This window comes from Microcaecilia unicolor, chromosome 8 (assembly GCF_901765095.1).
Source record: "Microcaecilia unicolor chromosome 8, aMicUni1.1, whole genome shotgun sequence".
In the NCBI taxonomy this organism is placed as follows: domain Eukaryota; kingdom Metazoa; phylum Chordata; class Amphibia; order Gymnophiona; family Siphonopidae; genus Microcaecilia; species Microcaecilia unicolor.
Window position 1 is genome coordinate 73,059,612 of NC_044038.1, and position 21,624 is coordinate 73,081,235.

Here is a 21,624-nt window from a genome sequence, read left to right on the forward strand (position 1 = left end):
CAAACCATTTTAAACACTGCTAAGCTAACTGCTTTTACTACGTTCTCCAGCAATGAATTCCAGAGTTTAATTACATGTTGAGTGAAGAAATATTTTCTCCGATTTATTTTAAATTTACTACTTTGTAGCTTCATTGTGTGCCTTCTAGTCCTAGTATTTTTAGAAAGAGTAAACAACTGATTCTCGTCTTCCACTGCATTCATTATTTTATAGACCTCTATCATATCTCCCCTCAGCCGTCGTTTCTCCAAGCTGAAGAGCCCTAGCCACTTTAGCCTTTCCTCATAGGGAAGTCATCCCATCCCCTTTATCATTTTCGTCGCCCTTCTGTGTACCTTTTCTAATTCCACTATATCTTTGGAGCAATACAAAGGCATTATATCGTGCTCATTTTTGTTTTCCATTCCTTTCCTAATAATACCTAAATCCCGTGTGTTTACATGCTAAGAACCCTGTTTTCTAAGCAGCGCTAAAGGCATGTTAGTGTTTTTAGCGTGTGCTAATGATTATCATGCGCTAAACACTAAAGTCGCCCATAGAAACATCATTCAGCATTGATAACAGCACTTAACAAGCAATAAGGGAATGGGACTTGATATACTGCCTTTAATGAGCTCTAATTGGCAATAGTTAGAATTTACACGCACATCTCGCTAAGCGAATTCTGTAATGAACTTCGCCTAAATTCTAATGTACACAGTTTAAAAGGGGCATGGTTAGGAAATGGGCATTTCTTGGGCATTCCAAAATTTACACGTGCAGTTGTAGGATATTACCCAGTGCATGTAAATCTACGTGCAGGGATTTTAACTACATTTTCTCTGGTATAAATGGAGGTGCATAGTTTTAGGCATGGGATATCAACTGAGCGCATTCTATATACCGCACCTAAATCTAGGCGCCGCTTATAGAATATGTTTAGGTGAAAATGTTTACCGTACATATTTTAGGCGCCTTTTTGCACAAGTCTTTAGCATCAACTCGATGTGTGCGGTGTAGCCTGTTATCACAGTAAAGAAAACCAGCAAAACATTTGTGCATGCAGTTGCTAGGCATGTGCACTCCCTTTCTGACCCGTGTGCACACGCACCCACACAGCTTAAACGGAGCACTGAATCTGATGTAACTGCGGTCGCATAAATGCGGCGAAAGTGCAAGTAACTTACAGTATTCTGTGAGGTACACATGTAGAGTGTCCCTCCTTACTTATCGAATCTCACAATTCCCCCTATTCCCCAACTTGTTTACTCCTCTCTCTTAATGATTTCCGGCTCGTTCTCCCCAGTCCTAGAAATTCACAACTTGAACCAAGCAGGCGCCATGCTTTCTATGTTGTCTCTCCTTCATTGTGGAATTCTCTTCCCCACCCTATTCGATCTGAGCAATCTTTTAAAATGTTTAGGGGCCCTTTTACTAAGCCGTGTAAGAGTCTACGCATGCCAAAATGGAGTTACCTCCCGGCTACCGCGTGGCTCTTACGGTAATTTCATTTTTGGCGCATGCACAATACGTGCAGCAAAAGAATAATTTTTATTTTCGGATGCGCATATCGGATGCACCCCAAGTGGCATTTGATGCGCATAGGTCATTACCACCCGGTTACCATGTGAGATGTTACCGCTAGGTCAGTGGCTGGCGGTAACATCACAGACCCAAAATGGACGCGCAACAATTTTGATTTTGCTGCACAGCCATTTTTGGCAAAAATTTTAAAAAGGCCTTTTTTACAGGCGTGCTGAAAAATGGATCGGCACGCGCTCAAAACTCGTGCCTACACTACCGCAAGCCATTTTTCAGCGCACCTTAGTAAAAGGACCCCTTAAACTTTTATTGAAGTCTTGTCTCTTTAAAAAGGCCTTTTCTTCAAATTAAGTTGGAGTGGCTGTTCCCTGTTGCCCTTATGGTTTTGTTCCTTTTTTCCTTTTCTTACCCTGGCTTGCCCTTTTCCCATGTTTACCCTTAGGTATGTATGAATATGATATGACTGTGTATTCTTTCCTGTCACGATTTGTAGTTCCTTTCTGATTATCTCTTTTTAATTTTGTAAACCGCTGTGATCTACCAGTTAGATATGGTGGTATATCGAGTGCAAATAAACTATAAACCACCGATAAATTGGTGCAAAAAAAATTGGCACTGAACAGTATTCTATAAAGGGTGCTCTGGGATGGGCATCCTTTATAGTATCGAATCCACACCCAACATTGGACGCGAGCATGTACATCAACTGAAACCAGGTGTAAATCCCGGCGTTCAGGTTGGGCATAGATCTCCCGAATACTATAACACTGCGTGAATCTTAGGAGAACACCCCTGACCCACCCACATCCTTCTCATCATTACGCCTCCTTTTCAGATCCATGAGGAAACACTTAGATGCTACGCTATAACAGGGTTCATAAGTGTACTTTTGCACCAATCTGCCTTTTCTGGGTGTTTCGGCACCTTGCTTCTGTTATAACACTTTTCTGTTCTGAAAAATTGGTGCAGAAATAATGCACTACACTAGATATCATATATTAGAGGGGCATAATTGAACGCGAACGCCCATCTCCACGGGCGTCTATCTCCGATAACGGGTATGTGAAGGGGCGGGACAAACCGTATTTTCTGAAAAAATAGGCGTCCATCTTTTTTCCGATAATACGGTTTGTGCCAGCCAAATGCATCGAATTTGTGCGGATTTGAGCTGGGTGGTTTCGTTTTTCAGCGATAATGGAAACTGAAGGCGTCCAGCTCAAAAACGAACAAATCCAAGGCATTGGGTCGTGGGAGGGGCCAGGATTCATAGTGCACTGGTCCTCCTCACATGCCAGGACACCAACCGGGCACCCTAGGGAGCACTTGTAACAATAAAAAAAAGTTAACTACCTCTGAAGTCCATAGCTCCCTTCCCTTGAGTGCTGAGCACCCCAAATCCCCCCCCCCCAAACCCACTGCCCACAACTCGTCCTTCCCTACACCCCTTCCCGTGCACTCCGCTCCATGGATAAATCCTTCTTATCTGTTCCCTTCTCCACTACTGCCAACTCCAGACTTCGCGCCTTCTGTCTCGCTGCACCCTACGCCTGGAATAAACTTCCTGAGCCCCTACGTCTTGCCCCATCCTTAGCCACCTTTAAATCTAGACTGAAAGCCCACCTCTTTAACATTGCTTTTGACTCGTAACCACTTGTAACCACTCGCCTCCACCTACCCTCCTCTCTTCCTTCCCGTTCACATTAATTGATTTGATTTGCTTACTTTATTTATTTTTTGTCTATTAGATTGTAAGCTCTTTGAGCAGGGACTGTCTTTCTTCTATGTTTGTGCAGCGCTGCGTACGCCTTGTAGCGCTATAGAAATGCTAAATAGTAGTAGTAGTAACTCTACACCATTACCATAGGACTTATGGCTGAAGGGGGGCACCTAGATGAGTGTACAGTGGGTTTTGGGGGCGGTTTAGAGGGCTCCCATTTCCCACCACAAGTGTAACAGGTAGGGGGGGGGCCTGGGTCTGCCTGCCTGAAGTGCATGCACCCACTAAAACTGCTCCAGGGACCTGCATACTGCTATGATGGAGCTGGGTATGACATTTGAGACTGGCATACAGGCTGGAAAAAAAAAGTTTTTAAAGTTGGTTTTTTTGGGTGGGAGGGGGTTAGTGACCACTGGGGGAGTCAGGGATGGTCATCCCCGATTCCCTCCAGTGGTCATCTGGTCATTTAGGGCACTTTTTGGGGACTTGTTCGTGAAAAAAAAGGGTCCAGAAAAAGTGACCCAAATTCACGCTAAAAACGCCTTTCTTTTTTTGATTATCGGCCGAGGACACCCATCTCTCCTCGGCCGATAAACACGCCCCAGTCCCGCCTTCACCACGCCTCCGACATGCCCCCATCTACTTTGGCCGTTTCCGCGACAAATTGCAGTTGAAGATGCCCAAAATGGGCGTTCGATTATACCGATTTGGGCGCCCACGGGAGAAAGACGCCCATCTCCCGACTTGGCTCGAAATATGGGCGTCTTTCTCTTTCAAAAATAAGGCGGTTAGTAAGCCACTTACATGCACCCTTACAGAAAGGCGCTTAGGTGGCCTACTAGCACTTCCATGTATAGGTATATGCCTACCCATGAAAGTGCTAGTATTCTGAAATTTTACACATGCAAGAGGTGTGTAAGTGTAGACACCAGTTAAGGAATTGCCCTTTAATTGATCATTGGCATTTCTATCCTTTTCTCCATGTCACTAAGATCCCTGTGCCTGTCCCACACTTTCTTTCTCCATCTCCTCTGATGAGAGACTCTTCCACAGTTCTGCCTCTCTTTCCAGGAAGAAATATTTCCTCAGATTAGTCCTAAGTCATTCCCTCATTACTCTTATGCTGGGGAAGTCCTCGTTCTCAACCTTCCCTTCATTTGGAGCAGGCCTGCCCCCCTTTGGAATTTAATTATTCACCTTTCCAAATCCGAGTTCAAGGTGGATACACTACAGATAGGTACATAAGTTATCTTTCTGCCCAAGTTGACTTATAATTCAAGTTTGTACCTGCAGCAATAAAAGAGAGAAAATGAAGGCAGATAAAGACCATACAGCCCATCCATACCAACCACACCTCGGCATACACTCTATGCTGTCTATTAAGATGTCTTATTGTGTATTGTGTCAACATTATCAGTAGTGTATTTTGCCATAATGTGTACTGTTATTTGAATATTTTTTCTACTGTAATTGTCCATTGCCTATGTCCAGATTGTTCTTGCTATACACCGCCTAAGGGGAATTTCTTCAAAAAGGCAGTAGATGAATCCTAATATATAATAAATAGATAAACTAATATGCTTTACAATCCTTTCCTCTCCCTTAAAGATCCTCTCTGCTTGTCCTGTGCTTTCTCAAATTCAGATACAGTCCTCGTCTCCACCACCTCCACATATCCATAAAAATATATTTCCTTAAATCATTCCCGAGTCTTTCCCTTTCACCTTCCTTCATTCTAAAGCTTCCTTTCAAACAAAAGAGGCTCATCTCCTTTACATTTATGCCATAGAGCTATTTTTATCATTTTGCCCCTCTAAAATATAGGTATTAAGATTTTTACATCTGTTCTGCTTTATGACAAAGGCCACCAGCTATTTTAACAGTCTTCATCCTGTTTATATCCTTTTGAGGGTGTAGTCTCCAGAGGACATGAGGGGGAAGTGTCTTACATATGCCAGGTTACAAGGAGTATCAGTGGGATTTTGAACCCTAGTTTCCCTGGCTCATAACCTGCTGCTCTAACCACTAGGCTTCTCTTCCATTCTGAGCATGTTTGGAAAGTTCTATCATATCCCCTCTTTTCCTCCAGAGTTTAGAAATTACATTAAATTACACATTAATCTTGTATTCCGTAAAAGCCTTCACAGTTCAGCGCGGATCACAAAAGACTAAAGACTGAGACAAATCGGGAATGTACAGTTTGAGTACAGTAAGTTAAAAAAATTCAACATATTTCGTAAAGAGAAATGTTTTCAATTGTTTTCTAAAAATTAAATAGTCCTTAGATGACCTGATTATTGTAGGATGTGGATTCCAAACCGAAGCAGCATTATACAAAAGGCATGAAGCCAGCTGTTTCCTAAGTTTAATCATAGCTATAGAAGAAAATCTCAAAACTATCTGGCCACTATCTAATTGTCTGTTCAACAAAGAGAAAAACTCAGCCCAAAATAATGGAAGATCCCCATACAATGCCCTAAAAACCATAGGAGATAATTTAAAATGAGACTTAGCAGCTACTGTTAACCAATGAAGTTTGGCAAAGTAAGGAGATATATGCTTTTCCCTACTCAGAGAAAAGATAACTCTTAACTGCAAGATTTTGAGTCGTCTGAAGCTTATAAACTATGTTGCAATAATCCAACTTGGAATGCATCAAAGATTGTACTGTGAGCCTAAAACTATATAATTCAGAATTTCTACATATTGCTCTTAATTTCCTTAATAGAAAGAAGAAGCTCTTTACCACCTTATTAACCTGATTTAACATAGCTGAAATTTATCAACGAAGATTACTATTAAGACATGTCATTTTACTGTTAACCCCAGCTATTAGAAACTAGGTCTCAATGCATAAAAAGGGACCTTTGTTAAAATAGCATGAGTTAGTGGTAAAATCGCAGCCCATATTGATAACTACGAGGCCGATATACAGATTGTGGGAGGTAACCAGGTTGCCTCCTGCAGTCGGCGCTGAGCCGATATTCAATGCGGGGGCATTTTCGGTGACCAGCATTGAATATCCAGGTGTTTTTTAACCGGCCAAGTCAATATTAGCGCTGGCTGGATAAGTGGAAACCGGACAAAGATAGGCCTGCTATTTCAGCAGCTTAATTTGGACATCAAACCTAGCTGACGATGCAGTGAATATTGGCGGATAGCCTGTTATATCACACAATATTACCGGCTATCCGCTAAGAGCTAACCGGCGATATTCAGCGGGAGATAGCCAGCTATTTCCCACTGAATATCGCCAGATAGCCAGTTAAGTACCATTTAGCCGGCCAGGAGCTGTTGCTGGCCGGTTAAATGGTTTTAAATATCAGCTGGTATATCACTAAATCTGTTCTTGATCAGTGTATAACCACCCTCTAAATCTACTCCATCATCTCTATTTCCACATGAAGTAGAGGTCTCCAGAGATTTATATGAAGGCATTTTTCATCTGGTTATTCCTTTATGCACCCTGATATCATTTTGACTTTTCTGCTGCCTTCTCATTCCTTTGTTTGGTCAATTTTAGGTTGGCTGTGGTAGTCCCCAGACCTGCCTCTGTTGTTTTATGCACATCAATATTTTCTTCCCCTATTTTCAGAATGGTATTGTGTACTTCATTGGGCACATTTTTAGCATTAAAACTGAGTCATCAAATTCTCTAGACCATTCCTCTAGATTCTTTAAATCACTCCTCATGAGAAGGAGGAAGATTTTAAAAAATGAAAACAGAAAAGGAATAGAGGCAGAAAGGGGGAAGAAACAAAAGATGAAGGAAAAAGAACCAGAAGCTAGAAAAAAAGAGGAGAACAGAGGGGACAAAATAGAATAGAGAGAAAAGACAAAATATGAAGGAAAAAGAACCAGGAGCTAGAAAAAGATAAGGAGAAAAGCGGGGACAAAAAGGAATTGAAAGAAAAGATAAAAGATGAAGGAAGAAAGAACCAGGAGCTAGCAAAAGAGAAGGCGAAAAGAGGGGACAAAAAAGAATTGAGAGAAAAGACAAAAGACGAAGGAAAAAGAACCAGAAGCTAGAAAAAAGGAGGAGAACAGAGGGGACAAAATAGAATAGAGAGAAAAGACAAAATATGAAGGAAAAAGAACCAGGAGCTAGAAAAAGATAAGGAGAAAAGCGGGGACAAAAAGGAATTGAAAGAAAAGATAAAAGATGAAGGAAGAAAGAACCAGGAGCTAGCAAAAGAGAAGGAGAAAAGAGGGGACAAAAAGGAATAGAGAGAAAAGACAAAAGATGAAGAAAAAAGAACCAGGAGCTGGCAAAGGAAGGAGAAAACAGGGGACAAAAAAGAATAGAGAGAAAAGATAAGAGAATGGAGACAAAAGAAAAAAATAGTAATGCAAAAAAAAAAAACCCCAGAGACTAGAAAGATTCAGATAAACAAAAGAGAAGAGAGAATGGAGACAGGCAGAAAAGCTTCATTTTATGTGAGAGAAGTGACAGTTGAGACCAGCCATCCAAGGAGAGAGAATGAACTAGAGCAGCTGAATACGTGTTGCCTTCGTTTCTGCAAGTTGAGGTCTGCCCTCCTGCATCTGCAAAATGTATGAAAGGAAAGACGCCACTGAAATAAGATTAAGGTCATTATTATGTGTGCAGGTTATTGCTACTGCTGTTTTGATAGCTCTCACGGTGTGTTTACTCTTTCTTACAGCCCTGGCACAGGAGGTTCAAGCAGAGAATGTCACTGTTGTGGAAGGAGGTGTAGCGGAAATCAACTGCAAGTTTCGCCAGAATGAAGGCTCCACCGTAGTGATCCAGAATCCCCACAGGCAAACGCTCTTCTTCAACAGAGACCGTGGTAAGATGGAAGGAGGGGTGGACAGTGGGGCAGAGAGTGGCTCTGAGTGAATCGCAAACATTTAAACACCTTTCCCAGTGCATGACAGTCACAGACCTCTTCTTCACATAATGTATTGTAATACTTATATACCACCTTATTACCCATGATGGCGCACCAAAGAGTTTGTGTCAATATAGCATAATATCATAAAAATAACAGTCCCCAATGCAGACCTGCCACATCCCTCCTCTCATTAGAGATATGACACATTGCATCCATTGAACCCAGGATGCTAGGGTCCACCATGGGGGTCAGCACTCAAGAAAAAGATCTAAGTGTTGTTGTAGATAATACGCTAAAATCTTCTGCTCAGTATGCAGTGGCAGCCAAAAAGGATGCTAGGAATTATTAGGAAGAGATGGTGAATAAGACCGAAAATACTATGATGCTTCTGTATCGCTCCATGGTGCGACTTCACCTTGAGTATTGCATTCAGTTCTGGTCGCCATATCTCAAAAAAGATATAGTGACATTAGAAAAGGTTCAAAGAAGAATGGCCAAAATGATAAAGGGGCTGGAACTCCTTTCGTATGAGGAAAAGCTAAAGAGGTTAGGGCTCTTCAGCTTGGAAAAGAGACAGATGAGGGGAGATATGATTGAGGTCTACAAAATCCTGAGTGATGTAGAACGAGTAGAAGTAAATCGATTTTTTACTCATTCCAAAAGTACAAAGACCAGGGGACACTCAATGAAATTACATGGAAATGCTTTTAAAACAAATAGGAGGAAATATTTTTTTACTCAATGAATACTTAAGCTCTGGAACTCTTTGCCGGAGGATATGATAAACAGCGGTTAGTGTACCTGGGTTTTAAAAAGTTTTGGACAAACTCCTGGAGGAAAAGTCCATAGTCTGTTATTGAGACAGACATGGGAAGCAACTGCTTGCCCTGGGATTGGTAGCATGGAATATTGCCACGATTTGGGCTTCCATCAGGTACTTGTGACCTGGCTTGGCCACTGTTTGGAAAACAGGATACTGAGCTAGATGGACCTTTGGTCTGACCCAGTATGGCTACTCTTATGTTCTTATGTTCATTCAATAACCCCCCTCCCCCAAGTCATTACAAGAAATCAGTACTCTGCCAATACAATTTCCAAATATACAACATATGATTTTTAGCCAGCGGCGGTTAGCATTTTTATGTCCTCTGCGGGCTGTATTCCCAAATATTCAATGCCAGGGCCATATCCAGGCACCAGCATTGAATATCTGGTTATATGTTGGCCAGTACAACTTATGAGATTAAGTGCAATATTCAGCTCTTAACCGCACAAGATAAGACTGCTTTTTATGCTGCCGAATTTATGTGGTTATCTTATGCTGTTAAAGGCTGAATATCAGCATTTAACCACATAAGTGCCAGCTCTGCCCCTGAAATGCCCACAAGTTAGCTGGTTTCGGCTCGGGTGCTAACCACATATATACAGCGGCACTAACCAGGTTAGTGCCAATGAATATTCATGGTTAGCCACGGACAAGAAGGTTAAACAGCCAGGAACCTCTCCGGGTCGTTTACATCATTTTGAATATCGGGTGGCATCAGTGGCGTACCAAGGGGGGGGGCGGTGGGGGCAGTCCGCCCCGGGTGCACGCTGCTGGGAGGTGCCGCGGCGCGCGCCTGCTCCGAGTTCGCTAAACTTCGTCACTCGTTTGCTGCAGCTCCCTCTGCCCCGGAACAGGTTACTTCCTGTTCTGGGGCAGAGGGAGCTGCAGCGAAGCGAAGTTTAGCGAACTCGGAGCAGGCACGTGCCACGGCACCCCCCCCAGCGGCGTGCACCTAGGGGGGTGTCATTTCACCGGAGGGGGGGAAGGTGTCATTTAGCGGGGGGGGGGGGGCGCGCTGCACCCGGGTGCCATCCAGGCCAGGAACGCCACTGGGTGGCATATGTTTTTGGTTGTGATGCGGAATTTTTATTCATATATCAAGAAAGCATCTATATGTTCAAAGAAGCAGGAAATGATTTGTGATGTCTCATGCCCTGGAATGATCTAGTTTGGCTGTTGTGCCATGTGGATACCTCTTGAGGAATTCCAGGTCATCAAGGATACATCCAGCTGGTTCCAGGTTTTCGATTTCCATCTCTTAGCATTCTGGAATTTGTCGATTCCAAATGCCGGGCTACGGGCCCTGGAGATGAAAAAAATAGGATAGAGTTGTAAAACATTTATGGTCCTTCCTTTCTCCTCCTGTGTGTCCCGTTAAAAAGACCTCAGGGTTCACTGTCTATGAGGAGACTTACAGACTCAAGGTGCTGTGGAAGCATCGGAGAATGATATATAATCTTAGTACAGAATACGTTTCCTAGTATCCCATAACCAGGCAGACACTGATCATAGCCATTTCCCCAGCAACACCAGAACCTTCATAAGACAATTCTAATGAGAAGCACAAAGTAATTTGTGTTCTTCAGTTTGTTATCGTGTTTTTCTTCAGCCCTAGAAACCAATATCAGATTTCTGGCAAACAATTTTATACCAATCTCTTTTGGAATTACCTCACTTATAGCAGCAATAGCATTTGTGTATAAAATAAAATAACACAAATGTGGGTCTGTGCAGAGGGAGAAAGCAGATATAGAAGGTTATCAGCTCGTACAGTTTTTTTGATGCAGAAGGCAGCCTGGGTGAGCGAGATGTCTGCAAAGACCCTTGGACTCAGCCACTGCTTCTTTTCTGCTGTGACTGCTGCTCTGTTCTCTCTTGGATCAGGCCCAGGCAAGAAGAACAGAGCTTGCAGGCTCAGCCTTCATTGTCCCTGTTCTCTATGATGCTGGAACGTTATTGTGAAAGTTCTTTCTATAGCGCAGCTACTTAGAACTGTTTGACACAGACTGACCTTACAGACCTGCCATGTTTCCTGCTTTGGAAGGCCATCTCCTTCCCTCCCCCCACCCTCCCCAGTATCAGGAGACAGGGATGGAGCTAAGCTTGCCAGAACTCTCCTGCAACCATGCGCCAGTTCCCCCTCTCCCCTGGTCTGCCGCCAGTGCCACCACAGCGCTGATGCTAGGCCTCCTTCCTCCACAGGCCCATACTGCAGTGCTGCTGCATCCTGTCCCCTCTGATGATTTCCTGTTGGAAGAGGTGGAATGAATGCACAGTGCTGGGGTGTGGGCCTGGCACCACAGTAAGTCGGGTAAGCATGGTGTCCGTCAAACATAAGCAACCTCCTGCCACGCTTACTTGGCTTACTATCTATCAGGAAACTCCTAAGGAAGGTGGAAGTCTCGGGCAAAGATGCCAAGGGGGCCCAGCATTTTAGGACATGCCCCCAGCCCTGCCTCACTCCATCCAGCGTTAACCCCTCCCCAGCCCCACCCATTCCATCTCCTGGCTCCACCCTGGACACATCTCCATTCTAAGGCTACAGCACCAACAAGCTGCCTCTTCCTGTGGCAGCAGAAGATGCCGTAATAAAACATCTCCTGCTGCCACAGGACCAGTCTCACAATAAGCGCTGCAAAAAGCAAATGGAGAGGAAGGCTGCTGAGTGGGAGTTCTTGTTCCCAGTGGGAGTGCAGGAAATGACCCGTAAAAACAGGAGTCACCAGCTGAGTGTGGGAGACTTGGCAGGCCAGCTCAGGAGTCAGCCAGTCAGTTTTTCTCTGCCTGAACATGAACACAGGTAGCTTCAGATCTCACAACCAGTACTTCCTACTACAAGATTTGAAGCTGTTCTCTGTCATCACTGTGAAGTGTTGCAGAGGGGGTGGTGGCGGGGGCCAGGCTTTGTCAGAATGGGGTAGGGCATGAGCTGGGGTGGGAGGTAGGGTCAAAATGTCTTAAAGATTGCTCTCTCTCTTGGCATCTCTGACTCTGTTGCCTCTGATCCACTCATGCATTGTACAACATTTGGGCATTGATTGTTGCCCGCCTGCCTGCCTTTAGCACCATGTCTGGATATAACACACAGATAGGAGATTGCATATGTGCACTACACAGTGGGATTTGGTTGTTGTCTTTTGGCAAAGCTGTGGCTCAGGTTCACAGATGTGGATACACCTAAAAATAAACCTAAGATGGGGACTACACTTGGGACAAAGCCTTCATTGCAGGTGGTGAATGGAGCTAATGTAGAGGTCACTCTGCATGAGATGACATTGTACATAAATTAAGAGATGGGAAAAGGGGGAGACATGAAGTCACTCAACTCTGCATTCTGATTGGCTGAGTGCTGCCTGGAACATTAACATAATAACAGAACCCAGGATGCCATAATAATAATTAGACATCTTTCCAGCAGTGACACAGCCTGAGGTAGCATAATCACTTAACATTTTCTCCTGATAATCCCTCGCCAGCTCTGATTTTATCTGAAGCCTCCACAGAAGCTGCTTCCAGGAGTTCAGATTTATGTCGGATACTGTTGAGCCCTGATGAGATTTCACTTTATTTTCCTCTCTTCTCTTGTTTGCATAATTCCCAGCATGCCACAGGAAGCTATTAAAAGGAGGGAGAGGATCACTCTGTAAAACAGGGTGGAGGGGGTGTTGGAAGCTGCTGGTGAAAAGTGATTTATCACAGGGAGGGTGTGGGAGGATTTGTCTGCCGCTTGTCCCATGTATTTCCAGTCTGCCTTGATTCATAGGTACAGATTCTAATCATAGGGATGACAACCTTGTTTCTTTCTTGAAAGTATTTTTTAATAAACCATATTAAGGAGAATCTCTATGCATCCCTGTCTTTTAATAAAATATTCTGGCATTTGGCAGCAAGCATCAATGAAATCTCATTGAATGTGAGATGGTTTATGAGGACTTTATTGGGAGAAGCCTGAGGCTGGCCTTTGAGGAGTCCAGTGGTCTCCACCACTGAGGTCACGGTTCCATCGAGACTTTTCTCTAAGGTGAAAGAACTCTACCTGCAGTCCAGTGAGAAAACACAGCAGATGCTAGCAGCCACTAATAGCAGATTTAAAAATACATTTCAGAAAGTGTGTCATTTCGGTCAACACACAAACTGTGAGATTTGTTGCCTAATGAAGTAGTCAGAAGCAGAAATTTCTAAGGAATGGCCCATTAACACAAATTAGCCAGGCAGGCCCAGGGATCCTCCCCTTCCTACATCTGAGGAAAGAGCAAAAGGGAAATTTTAAATGGATCCTAGAAAGTGCATTTTCACGAGGTCTCGAGTGTCTGGAATAGTTTTTCATTGTATATTAGATTGCAGTTGAAGACATTTTTATTTTATAAATATTTAAATCAAGTCTAGAGTTGATTTATGGTTGGTCGTTATTATTGGGGTTTCCAGTTATTTTAATATTATTAACCTTGTTGTAATTTCTCAGAGTATATGCTGTTTCTTTTATGGAATCCACTTTGGACCTACTTGGGAGAAGGAAGACTGTAAATACTCGAGATTACGATTAAGGAGATGATCTTCCACGTTCTTCCTAATGAGCCGGCAGTCGCAGACAGGATGCTGGGCGTGATGGACCATTGGTCTGATCCAGCTCTTTCTACGATATGAACCAGTTGTCTCATTCAGTCCTCCCACTTGTCTCTCTCTCTGGTTCTGTAGCACGTTGGACAGTTAAACATAGCTATTCCCATACTGAAAAAAACATCAGCTCCCTCCCATGAGTTTTACAGGCCTCTCATCCCTGTTCCCATCACTGCTCTATGTATCACATCTCCGATCAGGGGTATATCTTCAGCTCCCTTTGTGAATGCTCTAAATCATAAAAGGGCCCTTTTACCAAACTGTGTTAAGCACTAATACATGCTTAACTTGGAAAAAAGGCTTACCGCAAAATGTTTAGTTTATCAGCTAAATGTGCACTATTTTTGTGTGTGTGTGTGTGTGTTGCAGGGAATGGCATGGAAGCGTTATCCAGTTAGTATGTTCACATTAGCATGCGCTAACTGGATAACACAGACTCCTTGCTCCTGCATTAATATTTTTGCAGGTCTTGCATGTTAATGGAAAAATTAGTACGGGACCTGCAAAAAGAAAAAAAGCTCTATTTTTGGGTCACGTTAGAAATGGGCTTAACATATGGGAAAGTCCTGTGTTAAAATGTGTTAAGCCCATTTCATAAATCTTCTTAGTAAAAGGACCCCTAAATGAAGCTAAGGAAAAGAATTATAGCGAGATCAGTACCCGGTTATATTTATTCATTACTCACAATTAAGCCACCTGGAGATTCTGTCAGACCAGACTCTTTCTTCAAATCTAAAAAGGAACGTACTTGTTCTGGAACAAAAAAGAGATATTTAACACCCAAATAATCTAGTCATTTAGAAATATAGCGAAGAAAAAAGGATGCCCCTTATGTAAGGAGAGAAATAACGTACATCTCTCCTGTGTTGCATGTGTAGCATCTAGATTTATCTGTATTCTTTGTCACACAAGGAAAAACAGCTGCCTTTCTAAAGTAGAATCACATAAGCATATTCAAGTCCTGTTAGGAACACACTTGCCAACAAAGTGACCCTCTCTTGAACTTCTTCCACAGATGTTTCCAAAAGAGCTGAAATATCTAAACGTTCAGCCCTCTCTTCTCTTTGCTCACCACATGTTGGCAAAGAAATTCACCTTATGGAAGGGGGCAACATTGACACATAAATGGCCAAGATGCCAACCACATAAGAAAAGCCATACTGGGTCAGACCAATGGTCCATCTAGCTAAGCATCCTGCTTCCAGCAGAGGCCAATCCAAGTCACAACTACCTGGCAGAAACCCAAATAGTAGCACCATTCCATGCTACCAACCCAGGGTCAAGCAGTGGCTTCCCCCATGTCCATCTCAATAACAGACTATAGACTTTTCCTCCAGGAACTTGTCTGAAACTTTTTTACATTTATTTAGCTTGACCGAGCTGGCACTGGGGAGTATCATGGCCAGCAGCTGACAGCAGGACTTTCTTTAATCCCACACTGGGTGGGAGAGGGTCTACCTCTAATGATATGGCTGTTTCCCAGTGGCTGTTTTAGTGCTTAAAACAACATTTATCACTACTGTAGCTGCAGTGGCAGTTTGGAGTACTGGTGCCCTAATGAGGTACATCAGTGATCTCTGGGATAGCCCTGCCTGGCAGATTTAGGTGTAAAAGCAGAGGGTCACATTTGCCAGTTCATGATTGATTGATTATATATATACTAGTAAAAAAGGCCCGTTTCTGTGAGAAATGAAACGGGCACTAGCAAGGTTTTCCTCAGATTGTATGTTTCAGAAAGAGTGTGTGCGAGAGATGGAGTGTGTGTGTCACAGAGAGAATGAGAGAAATGTTTGTGTGTGTGTGTGAGAGAGAGTGTGTGTGATGAAACAGGTGGTAGCAAGTGTGTGTGTTTGTGAGAGAGAGAGAGTGTGAGTATGTGGGAATGAGAGTGTGTGCTAGGGTGCCCCCTCCCCCAAGGTGGTCCCCTTCCCTCCCTCTTCTCTGCCTGCCAGATGCAAGTGTGTGTTTGTGACAGACAGAGAGAGTTAGTGTGTGCGAGTGTGTTTGTGAGAGACAGTGTGCTTGTGAGAGAGAGAGTGGGTGTGTGTGTGTGGGGGGGGGGGGGGAATGAGAGTGCGTGCCAGTGCCTGCGTGCCTGGCAGCCTGCCTGCCAAGGGGCTTCCATCCCTCTGCCTATCTCCCCACCTCCTACTCCTCCTGCACCATTCCCTGCCTGCTAGCACTGATGTTTCCCTGCATGCCTGCCTGCGTGGCTGCCAAGGGGCCTCCCCTCCTCTGCCTCTCTGCCCACCTCGTAGTGCTTGCCTGGCTGCCAAGGGGCCTCCCCCCCCTCTGCCTCTCTCCCCACCTCGTAGTGGTCCTGCACCCCTCCGTTGCACTTGATCGCCATTATTCTCGACTCCTCCCCCGGCCTGCTAGCACAGGGCACTTTTACCTCCTGGTCATCCGGTGTTCCGTTGGTTTGTTTTGTGGAGGGTGGCAGCTTGGGGATCGTGGCAGTGTCGGCAGGTGTATGTACGGTAGGGTCAAGAGGGCGCAGGACGGCAGTGTCGGTCATCAGCTGTTTTGCGGAGGGCGGAGGACGGCAGCGTCGGGAGCAGCAGGGAGTCAAGTAGGAGGGCGGGGGTCCATTGGGCATTTCGTGGTGGACAGTGGGTGAGGGGGAGGGGGTCGAGCAGTGACTCGGGAGAGGGGAGGGAGAGAGCAGTCGGCGGCGGGTGGAGAGGGGAAGGTGCGTCCTTGGGGAGAGAGAGAGGAGCTGGCGTGTTACCTTACTGCTCCCTTCCCGCACCGTTTCTTTGTTTGATCGTTGCTCCACCGTCGATGTAATCGTTGCTCCTTGGACGTCATCACGTTCAACGCGAGGGCGTGACTGACAGAGATGGACAGATGCTCAGTCGAGAGGCTTCACCACCACGAACGCCACGAACCCTTCACGGAAGTCGATGGAGCTGGAGTGGCTTCATTAGAACGTTGGGCTCGCGAATTATGTCCTGAAGGGGCGTGGCTGAGGGCGGGTGTATAAGTGAGAGTGAGAGTGAGTGGTGCTGACAGGCTACAACACTACAGGGCTTCACTGTTTCCCTGCCACACTGTGAGCTTCAGTGAGCTTCAGAACTGGAGGTGAGCTTGAGCTTTATTATATTAGATATTTGTTACATTTGTATCCCACATTTTCCCACCTATTTGCAGGCTCAATGTGGCTTACATATTACCGTTAACAGCGATAGACAATTCCGGTATGAACAAATACATGGTGTGAATAATGCAAAGTGATATTGTGGTGGGATGAAGTACATGTATGGTAGGTTGGATTGGGGGGGTCTTAGAAAGGGAGAGGGGAGGAAGAGTCAGGTATATACAGTGCAATCCGCTTAAATGCAAGGGTCTGGGACCAAAGAAATGCATGCAGTTAACCAGAGCATCCATTTAACCGTTGTGACCCAAAGAAGCTTGACATCTGATAAACATACGTACAGTACTGTTTATTATTATACGTACAGTATACAGTCTCCGTTAACTGATATTAGGCTTACTTGAAGTAATCAGTTATAGTCCTCTGTACACTATTGGGTCTGTCAGTTCCATAGACTACGTCTGCCAGACGGTTAAAAACTGTCATAGCACTGACATCCAGTGGCCTCCAGATAGGCCCGCATGGTGTTGAGACTCTCCAGCGCTCTTGCGAAAGTGACAGGAGGAGGTTGTTGAATTTCGTCAGCATGTGCCTTGCTGCTCATTTCGTCATCTGTTCCATCATCAGCCATTGTTACCTGCGTGTAGGCGCATATCTCGACATCAGTGCTGTCTTCAGCTGTTTGTAGATTGTAATCACCAGCTACGTAGCGATGGAACTCCTCTTCAGTAACACTGGCTGGGATGTCAATAACCTCTTCATCTGACGCGTTTGCAACAGCTGCATCTGTTTCGTCCCTCTCCACATCCTTAACAAAGCTTGTCCGCTTGTAGCAGTTCACAATGGTTGCCTGTGTAACATGATTCCAGGCTTCTTTCTGCATATGTAGGGAATCCAACAGTGATAGATTACGAGCCAGTTCAACAGCACGTTTATCCTTTGTAGTCTGGTCATTCATAATGCTCATCAGACGACGTAGCACAAGAGCCCGATAATGTTGTTTGAAATTGGCTATTATGCCCTGATCCATAGGTTTATTTATTTATTTATTTATTTGTACCCCACATTTTCCCACCTGGATCAGAGAGGTAGTGTTTGGTGGCAGGAAGACCACCTTGACGATAGACAGCCTGACATCATCCCTGTATGCAGCACAATTATCACAAAGCTGCAAAATCTGATGCTTTTGTACCCGCATTCTAGTGTCTAACTTCTTTAGCCACTGCTTCCAAATTTCCCCAGTTATCCATGAATTTGTGTTAGCCTCGTATGACATAGGAAGTCGCTTAACTTTCTTGAAGCAACGGGGCTGTTTGCTCTTTCCAATGACGAGGGGTTCCAACTTCTCACTCCCATTCATATTGCAGCAAAGGAGGATCGTCAGTCGGTCCTTCGACGTTTTACCTTCAGTTGTTTCAGCATGTTTGAATGCAAGTGTTCCATCAGGAATTGCTCGCCAGTAGAGACCTTTTTCGTCAGCATTGAAAATATCACGAGGTGCAAACTCGTTCAAGATGGTAGGAAGAAATGAAACAACCCAATTTTCAGCACCGAAGTCATCAGCGTCTTGTTTTTCACCATGCTGTTTCTTGAATGACAAGGCGGTGGCCGTAGCTAGAAGATTGCTAGGCTGTATAGGGAGAGGTCTGACCAGCAGAAGAAGGGAGGTTTTAATGCCCCTGTATAAGACGTTGGTGAGGCCCCACCTGGAGTACTGTGTTCAGTTTTGGAGGCCGTACCTTGCGAAGGATGTCAAAAAAATGGAAGCGGTGCAAAGAAAAGCTACGAGGATGGTATGGGATTTGCGTTCCAAAACGTATGAAGAGAGACTTGCTGACCTGAACATGTATACCCTGGAGGAAAGGAGGAACAGGGGTGATATGATACAGACGTTCAAATATTTGAAAGGTATTAATCCGCAAACGAATCTTTTTCCGGAGATGGGAAGGCGGTAGAACGAGAGGACATGAAATGAGATTGAAGGGGGGCAGACTCAGAAAAGATGTCAGGAAGTATTTTTTCACGGAGAGGGTGGTGGATGCTTGGAATGCCCTCCCGCGGGAGGTGGTGGCGATGAAAACGGTAACGGAATTTAAACAAGCATGGGATGTGCATAAAGGAATCCTGTGCAGAAGGAATGGATCCTCAGAAGCTTAGCTACAATTGGGTGGCAGAGCAGGTGGGGGGAAGAGGGGTTGGTGGTTGGGAGGCGAGGATAGGGGAGGGCAGACTTTTATACGGTCTGTGCCAGAGCCGGTGATGGAAGGCGGGACAGGTGGTTGGGAGGCAGGAAAAACTGCTGGGCAGACTTATACGGTCTGTGCCCTGAGAAAGACAGGTACAAATCAAGGTAAGGTATACACATGAGTTTATCTTGGGCAGACTGGATGGACCGTGCAGGTCTTTTTCTGCCGTCATCTACTATGTTACTATGAATTTTATGCTGTTCCTCTCCTTCCATCTTTCCAACCATCCAACATTGGCTTTGAATTCAGTTAGTCCAAGACTTTCAGCTAGCTGGTTAGCTTTCTCCATAAGAAGTGGACCACTGACAAGAAACTGTCTGCTTCTGACTCGAGAAAACCACCGAAGAAGAGCATCTTCTACCTCCTCAGCTTTTCCCGCCCGTTTTCGTTTCCGCTTCCGTTGTGGATTTGTATTGTTTTGCCAGTCTTCCAGAAGCTGGTCTTTCTGCTTCAAGACACGTGAAATTTGACTGGGATTGACACCATATTCTTTAGCAATAGATGCTTGACTTTGTTTGTTTTCTAATTTTTTAAGAACTTCTATTCGTTCAGCCAGTGTTAAAGTCTTACAGTTCCACCGCAACGACGACCCCAGTGTACGCTCTAACAACATTCTTTTGCTTATTCTGCCTGTGGCAGTTAAAGAGGCAGTACATTTGAAATCTTGTTGGTTGTCACGCGCCAATCGGCTTCCATATTCCATGCGCGCACTTATGCGGAGTCTTTCCTGCAGAGGAGCGGTCTTGAACCATGCATATAAGCGAATCTTGCACTTATCAGTGGTGCGCTAAACTGAAGTTTGTCCCCATAGAAATTGATGGTGCCAAAAACGGGACCGAAGTACGGCATGCAAACTGAGCATGCGCTTATATATATATATATATATATATATATATACACACACACACACATGTGTGTGAGTGTATGAGGAAACGGGAAGTTACATCAGAGAGGCAGGCCACAGTACAGAGGAGATGCTGGGCACGGCACCAGAGCAGCATATGGGGATCGCTGCTGACTTTTAAAAAAACAAAAAAAGAAGGTAGGCTTTGTAGGGAAGTTGAGGAAGGAAGGTGGAAAGATGCTGCTCCATAATTAGTGCCGCCTGAGGCCCCCGCCTCAGTTGGCCTAAGGGTAGAGTTGCCACTGGCTGTCGGGTAAGATTTGCTTCTTTGCAGATGATACCTAACTCTGTAATAGTTTAGATACCCCTGATGGTGTGGATAGCTTGAGGAGGGAACTGGTGAAGCTAGAAGAATAGTCCAGAAATTGGCAGCTAAGATTTAATGCTAAACAATGCAGGGTCATGAATTTGGGCTACAGAAACTCAAGGGAGCAATATTGTTTAGAAAGAAAAGTACTTCTGTGATCGATAGAAGAGCGAGACTTAGGGGTGATCGTTTCTGATGATCTTAAGGTAGTCAAACAGGTAAAAAGGGCATGGCCAAAGCCAGAAGGATGCTTGGGTGCATAGGAAGAGGAATGGCCAGCAGGAAAAAGGAAGTGATGGTACCTCTGTAAAAGTCTCTGGTGAGGCCTTGTTTAGCGTACTGTGTGCAGTTCTGGAGATCACACCTTGAGAAAGATATAACCAGGATGGAGTCAATCCAGAGGGCGCCTACTAAAGTGGTCAGTGGTCTTTGTCGTAATGCATATAGAGACAGACTTACAGACCTCAATATGTATACTTTGGAAGAAAGATAAGGGAGAGAGAGAGAGAGGATGTAATTGAGACATTTAAATATCTCCACGGCATAAATGCACAGGAAGCGGGTCTCTTTTAACTGAAAGGAAGCTCTGGAACGAGAAGGCATAAGATGATAAAGGGGGATAGACTCAAAAGTAATCTAAGGAAATACTTCTTTACAGAAAGGGTAGTGGATGCGTGGAACGACCTCCTGGTGGAGGTGGTGGAGAGAAGGACTGTATCTGAATTCAAGAAAGCATGGGACAGGCATGTGGGATGTCTTAGGGGGAGGAAGAGATAGAGGATGGCATGGATGGGCCATATGGCCTTTATCTGCTGTCATTTTCTATGTATAAATGGTCATGCCTAATTACAATAAGCTGTGCACACAACTGACAGTATTCTGTAAGTGTGCATAAGTGTGAGGCACACCCATATATTACCATGCTTCACCCATGTGTACATATGTACCCATACTTACGTGCACACTTATAGAGTTGTGCTTAGTGCACTTGTGCATATAAGTGGCATTTTTAGCCGCAGTTTCATGCACAACCGCACGTGATTACAGCTGTACAGTTATAGAACTGCCGGCTCTTACATACGTAAGTGGCACATTTTGCTGCATTTACACATGCAAAACATGCATTAGAGGCCACCCAAATTTTGGTTTTGATTTAGCCATGCTTCGGTTTTGGATGAAACTCCTCCCCTGCCCCCCCCCCCCCCCCCAACCATAGGAGCCAACTTTTCAAAATTATTGGGGGACCTAAGCCCAATGGAAATAACCCCTCCCTGGACATATACAAGCAATTTTCTCAATATTGGGGGTGCTCAAGCACCCACTGAGTCAGCTCCTATGCCCCCCAACCAAAAGCACCACCTTCCCACCACCTGTAGATCCTCCCTGAGCCTACCTTAGAAGCCCTGTTGGTCTAATAGCCTAGTTGGGGCAGGAGCGATTCCCAGTCGCTCCTGCCCATGCCGTCTCCAATCTTAAAATGGCTGCTGGGACCAGTCAGGAAAGGGGGGGTGGCAGTTTTCTGTCAGGGGGAAT

At 44.7% G+C, this 21,624-nt stretch overlaps 1 protein-coding gene across 1 annotated transcript in view; it reads left to right on the forward strand.

Moving 5' to 3' along the window:
• CADM4 (cell adhesion molecule 4) overlaps positions 1-21,624 on the forward strand; it is a 392,193-nt gene that overhangs the window by 263,021 nt on the left and 107,548 nt on the right. Inside the window, exon 2 of the mRNA XM_030213287.1 lies at positions 7,903-8,049. Coding sequence (XP_030069147.1) covers positions 7,903-8,049 — 147 coding nt within the window. The remainder of the gene's footprint in view (positions 1-7,902; positions 8,050-21,624) is intronic.